The sequence below is a fragment of the Saccostrea echinata genome, unplaced genomic scaffold, assembly GCF_033153115.1.
Source record: "Saccostrea echinata isolate AGI-Se365-2 ecotype Australia unplaced genomic scaffold, CSIRO_AGI_Sech_v1 ptg000014l, whole genome shotgun sequence".
Lineage (NCBI taxonomy): Eukaryota > Metazoa > Mollusca > Bivalvia > Ostreida > Ostreidae > Saccostrea > Saccostrea echinata.
Window position 1 is genome coordinate 10485940 of NW_026889763.1, and position 9606 is coordinate 10495545.

General features: G+C 34.2%; 1 protein-coding gene across 1 annotated transcript; it reads left to right on the forward strand.

Annotated features, from left to right (window-relative positions):
• The first annotated feature begins 7095 nt into the window (after positions 1–7095).
• LOC133186472 (uncharacterized) lies at positions 7096–9228 on the forward strand. The gene is made up of 4 exons (XM_061321712.1): positions 7096–7112; positions 7398–7452; positions 7662–7884; positions 8939–9228. Exons 1-4 carry the CDS (start codon positions 7096–7098, stop codon positions 9226–9228), a joined length of 585 nt encoding a protein of 194 aa, XP_061177696.1.
• The last annotated feature ends 378 nt before the right edge of the window (positions 9229–9606 follow it).

The window sequence follows — 9606 nt, forward strand, 5'->3', positions numbered from 1 at the left end:
AGGGCCAACCCAAATTTTTCGAAAAGATACCTTTTAAAAAACATCTGGTTATAAAAAAGAAACGTCTAATAACACCCAGGGGTCACTAATGTTTTAAAAATTAAAATTAAAATTAATTTTTTTTTTAATTAACATTAATTTTTTAAAAAGAAATAAGAAATATTTTTTTTTATTTTATTTTATTATTTTATTTTACACATAATCATTTTATTAACACACACACAAAGATTATATATATATATATAATAGGTAGCAACTGTTCCTTCGCCATGCGCTCGGCACTTTGGAGTGAAAGTTGCGGGTCTTTCGGATGAGACCTTAAAAACCGAGGCCCCGTGTCACTGCAGGCGTTGGCACGAAAAAGATCCCTCACTGCTCAATGGCCCTGAGTGCCGAGTAAAGGTCAAAATTTGAAGCCCTTCACCGGTATATAGTGACGTCTCTATATGAGTGAAAAATTCTCGAATGGGACGTAAAACAATATACAATCAATCTTCATTTACATGACGTGAGGCTTGTACTTGTTGATGACGATTGGCTTTCTGTATTCTATGTAAGTACAAGGCATTTCGTTTCCTAAGATCTAATTCTCTATCTCTATGGTTATGAAGAATTTTATCTAATTCTTTCTTTCTTTTTTTTCCATTTCTTATGTTGTCGTGTGAAACGATCCATGTTTTTTAAAAACAACAGAATGAGCTGAAAGTCAAAAGAAGACTGTATTTATACAATGGATGACGTCACAATGCATAGGTAGCTGTGATTTGAATCGCTGCCAAGATTAAGTATGAGGAACTACTGCACAGGTGTTTTAAGAATAGGATCTCGTGGTCTTATAATTATACTTACAAAGAGCTAAAAATAGTTAAGACTTAAAAAATAGTGGAGATTAAAAATAGAGGAGATTAAAAATAGTGGAGACTAAAAATAGAATGGATCAAAAAGGTATATAAACCAGACCTGAGAGTATACAGGATCAGTCTTTTTTAGTCAGGGACTTTAAAACAAACCAAACCTTAAGATGGAAGAAGAAAATTCCAGGACTCTGAATGATATTTTTGAGTTGGCAGCAGTAATGGCTGGTATTGAACTACATGAAAGAACAAGGATGAAAAAAATCCTAGAAGATATATGTGATATAATTCAAATTATGAAAGAGAACCAAAAGGAAATAACCAGTACTAGTATAATAAGAAAAATGATTCAGGATCAGGAGGAAACAATTGATATAATGGTACAACTTCAGAAGGATCACTGTGAGTTTAGAGAACACATAACAAATGAGATTGGTGTGTTTAAAGAAGAACTGATGACTGAGATTCGTAAGGATAAATAAAACCTGGAACAATTAAAAAGGAAAAAAAAAAAAACAGAGAGAGTGACAAAAGAAATCCATGAAAGTCCAGAGAAAAAAATTGACACTTTTTCTTGTGATATTCTTGTTGTGATATTTTTCTTTTAATATTGTATTATTTGTATAAATAATAAAGGTTTGAATTTGAAAAAAATCTTTTTTTTTGATTGTGTATTTTTTAAAAAAGGGTTTAAAAAAAAAAAAAAACAATCAAAAAACGGTATCCTGAATAAGCTCTCCCAGCGCATTTTGGGACTTAAAAAAACCCTTGAAACGGTATCCTGGATAGGCCCTCCCAGCGCAATTTACCACCCAGCGCAATAGGATTTACAGCCTATAATGGCCGAATTTTTTGTATTTTTTACTAACGGTATCCTGGATAGGCCCTCCCAGCGCATTTACAGCCCAGCGCCCCTGGGTTTACAGCCTATAATGGCCGAATTTTGGGCTTTTTTTTTGCCTACTTCTCCAGGATAGGCCCTCCTATCCTGGAGTAATCTACTACTCTCGGAAAGACTGGAAGCGTGGCGTGGATACGTCTGTCATTTGTGGTGACCACTTCATAGCCCCATCAGATTTTGAGGGATACCAACAGTGGCGGAGTGGTTTCAAGAAAAAGAACACTCAGGCCCGGGGCTGTGCCATCCATCCGTTCCCCCTCATTGTCAAAGCCTGAACACCGCCGACGTGCTATACAAAAACTGTTGGATAAACAGATAAATGTTCACACGGTTTAATATTCTTGTCACTGGGACCCTAATTAAGATCATATCCACTGCAATGAATGGAAAATACATAGGCATATAAAAACATAATGGGGGCTCATGTATACTTTGATAGATCATATCCACTGCAATGAATGAAAAATACATAGGCATATAAAACATAATGGGGGCTCATGTATACTTTGGTAGAAACAGTTGTTTGATGGCACTACTGGACATACTGAACATGCTGAAACTGTCTGTGAAAGGTTGTCACAAGCAGGTGCTTCCACAGTAAGTGCACTTGATTGATTGTATATGCAATAGAAAAAATAGATAAAGTAAATGATACATGTAAAATAGATGGAGTTTTAAAATTGGAAATGATCTCCCATGGATCCGATTTATCAATAATCGGTAAAGCCTGACCATCTTCCATGGACACAGGTTATTCTAACTATAGATCTAGTAAAAAGAATTTATATGTATATACCTTGATACATTTTAGGGGGTGGATAGGTGATATGATGTGTTTTTATTAGTTTTCAAGGAGAAAGGGAATAAAGACATACATTCAATATTATTATTGGACACTCATGAGTAGATATTGTCATGCCGTTGGTAATGAAAGATTATTACATGTATACACCACTCCAAAGGAGCGGGGTGTATACTGTTTCACCCTTGTGTTTCTGTCTGTGTGTCTGTGACAAATTTTTGTCGCAGTTTTCTTAGCAATTGCTCATCACAGATGCTTGAAATTTTAGCACACTCTGTTTAGGCATGTTATATGGTGGGATTCATTTTTGTACGAATTCAGTGTCAACATGAGAGGATATACTTACATCAGAGCGGGGGTATTTTTAGTGAGCATTTGCTAACAGACTTCGTTTTAATATGCTGTTTGATGTTGGTAAAGTTTTAATATTGGAGTGCATCATTGCCAAAATGACAAATTTTGAATGCTGATCAGTGATGCAGTAATATACTGGTTTACTGCAGTCATGAGAACTAACATGAAACAATAGAAGTGTATTTTTAGTGTTTTTGATTGTTCATTTTAGATTTCCTTAAGCTCATCAGAAAAAGATGAAGTCAGAGAAGATGATTTATTGAATGCTGAGGCAACTGTTACAGGTGACATAGTAAGTATGATTCCATGTCTTCAAGTAAATCACATATCGTAATTGAGAAACTTTATCACATTTGGACATTTTGAAACTTAAAGCTGAACACGATTCATAAAGGAAATTTGTCTGCTATATTCATATCATGGTGTAAACCTTTTTACGAGCTCTAACTTTATTCTGTTACTAAAGAATTGCACTATTTAAAGGCTCATTTACAGGTTCAGAATAACATGCCATATCAAGTTATGTGTTCACTTGAGTCAGATAAAGCACAGGATACAGTGAGTTCTTGATATATATATTAAATAGAAAAAATGCAAAAACAACTTTCTTAATAAAGTTTTTCTTTTGTAGAATTAACTTTAAAGTATTGACAGAATATAATAATCAGCTTCATTTTTACAAAATATTTTTGCTAGTTTCATGCTGCAATTTTTGAATTTATTTTAACTGACTTTAAACAAAACTTTATAGGCTTCTTGTACAGATGAAATCCTTCCTAATAGTGACCCACCCAAGAAACAGTCAAGGGGAACACGGTTGGGATTAAAAAGAGAGAGCTCAGAAGTATAGGTACTGTACTGTGTTGTCTTTGGAAGATTTTTGAAAATATATTGTTATAGTTTTAAGTTTGTAAAGTTGTTCTGGATGTTGTAAATACTTAGTATCGCGATTACCTCCCAATTACCTATCTTAATGCCGCTCTTCTGGTGGCGAAGTCGAGAATATCTAAATCTCGCAAGATTTTCGGGGCATGAATTACTTACGCTAGTGACAATCAAATGATTCAAACAATTAGTATGCCGAAAGTACAATGTATTGCAAAGGGTTGAACTTCAAATAGTAGATTGTCTAATTGGAATGTTTAGACGCTGGTGAGTTAAGGATAGGTATAGGCATTTCTATGCAAATAATCTAGTTAAAATGCCTAAGGACTATATCTGTTATACAGAGAAAGTTAAAACTCATTGTCTAATACATACTTGGTACCTACGACATGAGATAGCCAGTACACATTATGACGTCATATTATGACGTCATTGTTTTTTACTGCACAAGATTATAATGGATATCAACAAAAATGTTTCGGCGCAAGGGCATGCAGTATTTTATTTTATTGAAACAAGGTATATTTAGAAACAAAATATTCCAAACTTTGCTGGTATTGCTGCACAAATATCAACAGCTCATTTGTATAATTTCTATTTGCAAAGTTTTAAGTTGAATAAGGGTAAAAATGTACAGTCCGGTATAAGTTTCCTCAAATTCCGATCAAATGAGAAAATGCCTAGGATTTGTGCAGTAGTTTTTGTTTATCTATATAATATTCTTCTTAGCATTATACAATTTTTATGTTAAAATAAATAGGGTAATCCTTGCGCCGAAGCTGTTTTGTTGATGTGTTTTATTACCTCCAATAGGTAAGATCAGTGACGTCATAATATGACGTCATAATGTGTTCTGGCTATAAAATATCGCGGGTACTTAGTATGCATAAGAAAATAAATCGACACTTTCTCTGAATAATAAATATACCTCTCATGCGTTTTTATTAGCTCATTTGCATAAAAACGCCTATACCTAGCCTTAACACACATGCGGAGTTTTATTTTATCAGCTTCCAAAAGTAACTATTATCAGAAAGAAATGGTTGAATTTAATTAGATGAGTCGGCTTAGTGAAAAAAGATCAATAAAAATGTAAAACATTTGGACTAGGTTCTCTTGAAATTATTAGCGTGGTTCAGCGAATGTTCCGCAAGATATTCCACTAGGACTTCTTTCATATCTACCCTTTAAAAGTCCACAATGCTAGATCTTGCGTTGTATACAATAGCACATTGCCCCCAGGTAATAAACGTTTCCTACCTTCACCGCGAAAGAGTTCCATTAAGTTAAATAATCACAATATCAAATATTGAAACAATATTTATTAGATCACAGAGCCAAGGGTGTTGGTCTATTGTCTGTCTTAAATAGGGGAGGGGGTAAATTGATGAGTCCCATATCATGAGATCAAAATTTTATAAAGTGGAGCTGGGAAAGAATTCTTTTGAAAATCAAAATGACAGGGTTATGATGACAAAGGTGAGTGGTATAGTCCATAGGTCTCTTGTTACTTTGAAAGAGTATGAAAATGCCTGCACATATGTAGTAGTAATGACCTGCACATTTATATAGTAGTAAAAGACTTTTTTATATTCTCATATTTAAGAGTTGATTGGATCCAGTTTTTGATATTATTGGAAATATAAAACATTACATTCTTTTTTAGGTATTCAGGTAGACATGTTTGAGAAGTGTGAAACTTGCGATATTGGCATTCAGTGTGGGGAGACGGAACATACTGAAATGGAGGATTTTATGGAAAATGGTATTTTTGACAAGAACACAAACCAGAATTCCAACACTGAAAGGAAAGTTGTTTCACTCCTGACAGCTCCACGTGTGACATTACAAAAAATGATGTAAAGTAAGTATACATACACCTGTATGTAAAGCTGATTTTAAAACTTCAACTACAATGCCCACTGCTTCACAAAATAACAAGAATTTTTGCTACTAGCCTTTAAACAGCTTTTATAGTTATTTATTTTTAGGTTGCAAGATTTCAAGGTCTGTCTCTGTCTTTCTGTTTGCAACTTTGTATTTTTCTTTTAAGCTATACAAGACAGAGACATAATATTTGATCATGAGAAAGGTCAGAGGTCATTGTCAGTAAGGAGACAATGTCATTGATGGTAAACGAATGTCATATTTGCTTCCATGGAACCTTTTAATCACTGGGGACATAGCGTTTAACAAACAATTTTGTTTTAATTTTAATTTTGGGAATTTTTAGAAAATCATGTAAATACCATGTAATGTGTTTGGCATTTTTATGATTTAAAAAAAAATTCTGCGATTATCGGTTTCAAATCTTGCTAGAGCTGCTTGATGCGACATCAGGTAAGTCCAATGGTATGTTTTAAATTTTGTAGTACTGAAGAAATGCCAATGGAGGAGCCGGAACCTTGTCATCTAGAGGAAAAGTTTTTAGTATTCAAGTGGCAACTTCTACAGCTCTTTCAGTTTTGCCCAAGATGTCATTTTCCAGTTCGTGGTGTTGTTAATAAGAGAGTTGGAACTTGCATTCATATAGCACAGAAGTGCTCTGCATGTAAATTTGTCAATAATTGGGTCAGTCAACTTTATATTGGAAAAATGCCAGCTGGAAATCTTCTTCTTTCAGGTTCCATTTTATATTCTGGTAGTCTTAGTAGCAAGTGCCCGCTAATGTTCAAGTTTTGAATATGGCTTGTTTTGGACGCAGTACATTTTTTAGGTAAGTATTACTTTTCAATATATTAGAAACTTGATTGGTTTATAGTCAATGTCTAATCTGGGTCATTCACCAAGGTGATTATTGATTTATCAATTAAATGTTAGGGGGGGGGGGGTATAGCATTTCACAGTCCAATTCTAAGTTGTTAGGCATATCCTGGAAGTTCATAATTTAGAAATACATAGAATTTCCATTGTGCATGTTGGTACCTTTTACCATATTTATGAACTTTATATTTAGGCATCAACAACAGTATGTTTTACCAACAGTTGTGCTTCGTTGGAGGCAGGCACAAAGTTCTATCATTGCCGTCTTAAAGTCACAGAACAGAGGGTTGGTGCTTGCTGGTGATGGACGCTCGGACAGCCCTGGTCATTGTGCTAAATATGGTGCATTCACTTTCATTGAAACCAAGATCAACAAAGTTCTAGACATTCAACAACTGCAGGTACTTTTATAAGTTATGTTGATTTATTCTTTATTTATCCTTTGTTTTAGCTTAGGAGATAAAATTTTGATATTTTGAATTTATTTTGTTTGAATTTCTTATTTATAATTTGAGCTGTTGCTTTAGAAATTTTTGATGGCACAAAATATAATGTATGTGCTAAAATAGCTTCAGCATAGATTCAGTTTTTAAATATGAAAAATTCAAAAAAATTGTTGAAATTGAATATACTATTGAGCATCATTGATTAAATTGAATAAAACTGTCATTTCATTCTTATCCTAGTTGGGGGGGGGGTGTAAAAAGTTATTTATTCTGGCTAGTAAAGTTTTGCCATCACTAGCCTGCATGGGCTTGTGCTGAAAGTTTTTGGTGCATACTGTTTGTGTTGAAGAGGTTTTGGTATGATACTAAAACCTTTGTTTGTTTTTTTTAAGACTTGTTTTTGTTCACCTTTATTTTCTGGAACAGCTACATGTATATCTCAATCAGGTATGTTTATCACATGTATATCTTAATCAGGTATGTTTATCTAAGTTATGCATGATTTTCCTCTTAAGTGTTTTGGAAGGACTAGAGAATAGTTATTGCTATTTTTTGGACAATGTTTATTTTTTTTTACAAGTAAGAACAAAAAAATTATGTTTCCTCCATTATTCATCATACATATAGAAGGAAAAAATTATTGAAGGGTGTATTAGAATACATGTCTCATATTTGTTCTATTTTTTCCACAGAGCAATGAAGTTCCAAATAGTTCATTGTGTGAGCATGAAGGGTTAAAAAGAAGTGTTAGATTTCTGAAGGATGAGGGGTTGGAGTTAGACACCCTTATTACAGACAGACACAGACAGAATAACAAGTGGATAAAGGAAAACCTTGATGGAACAAACCACTTCTATGACATCTGGCATGTTGCCAAGGGTAAGTACGTACTTATAAATGAAGAAAAATTAAAGTGAACAGTATGGATCAGACTAACGTTAGTCTCAGACTAATACATTTGCATTCGGACTAATAAAATCTGTGACTAATTAGTCCGAGCGGACCAATAAAAATTTCTGGGAAACAGTATGAATAAATTACCGATGTCCGAGTCGCCCGCGTGGCGCAGTGGTTAGAGCGTCTGCGCTAGAGTCGCGAGGTAAGGAGTTGATCCTTACGTCGCGGGTTCGAATCCTACTGTGGGACGTGGAGACTGGTCCTTCGGATGAGACCGTATAAACCGAGGTCCCGTGTCGCAGTAGGTGTTGGCACGAAAAAGACCCCTCACTGCTCAATGGCCGTAAGTGCCGAACATAGGACAAAATTTGCAGCTCTCCACTGGCAATTTGGTGGCGTCTCCATATGAGTGCAAAATTCTCGAGAGGGACGTTAAACAACAAACAAACAAACAAACAAAACCGATGTCCGATTCTCGACAACTTTTACTAGAAAACCCCGCATTTATTTTTAGATTTCTAGCTTTTGGCGGGTAGTTACGCAATTCCGAGTCAATTCAGCGCTTTATTTTTCGATTGATCGATATGAAGTAAAAGGTTTTAGCGATCATGATTTAGTATGACACTTTAAAGAAAGATGTTGGACATTTTGAATGTAATGTAAAGAAAAAAAAAACACCAAAAAACCGAGATCGGTAATACGATCGTACTTGCTGATTGCGAGATTTCTATGAATCTGTGGAATAATATATTTCACGTAAATGCTTTGTTTATTTAAAAAAAAAGTATTAAATGTATATTAATTGTCACGGTAAATTAATGTATAAAACATTTTTTTTTGACGGACTCATAAAATCGCGTGCGGACTAGTAAAAGTAAAGAAGCACTAGTCCGGCCGGACTAAAGCCTTAAAAAGTTAGTGTCGAACCCTGTGGATATATTTAAATATTAAACATTCAAGTGGTATGAAATATTTACATTCAGGTATATATTTAAAATTATATCCTGCGAGTTCAACATATGTATTAAATTTGTAGGCACGGGGAAAAAACTGGATGCTTTGGCAAAGGTCAAGGATTGTGATATTGTTGGTAAATGGAAGCAGTCCATCACCAATCATATGTATTGGTCCGCAGGTTGTACACCAGATAACAATGCGGATATGATTGTTGCCAAGTGGGAGTCTGTTATCCAGCATGTGCAAAACATCCACACCAACCACCAAAATGCTCTTTTCCAAAGTTGTCTTCATGATCCACTGGAAGATGATGAGCGGGAGATTAAGTGGCTTAATCCAAGTATTATTTATTATGCCTATTCAAATTAAACATCTTTTTTAACGTATTTTAATCATTCTGTAGAAATTTGAGTCGGTCATCCAAAATAAATCACAAATGTAAATGTAAGAAATACATACATACATACATATATATATATATATATATATATATATATATATATATATATATATATATATATGTGTGTGTGTGTGTGTGTGTGTGTGTGTATTGGAATTTTTAGCAAGCAAAGCCTTTGAACAATTGGAAAAGATTCTTTTAAACAAGACCCTCTTAAAAGACATTTCAAGACTTTCCAGTTAGGAGCAGACATCTTTCTTGGAGGCTTTTCATAGCTTGATACTCCATTTTGCTCCCAAGAATATAGCCTTTTCTTATCTTGGAATGTTATGTCGGTGAGTAAAATA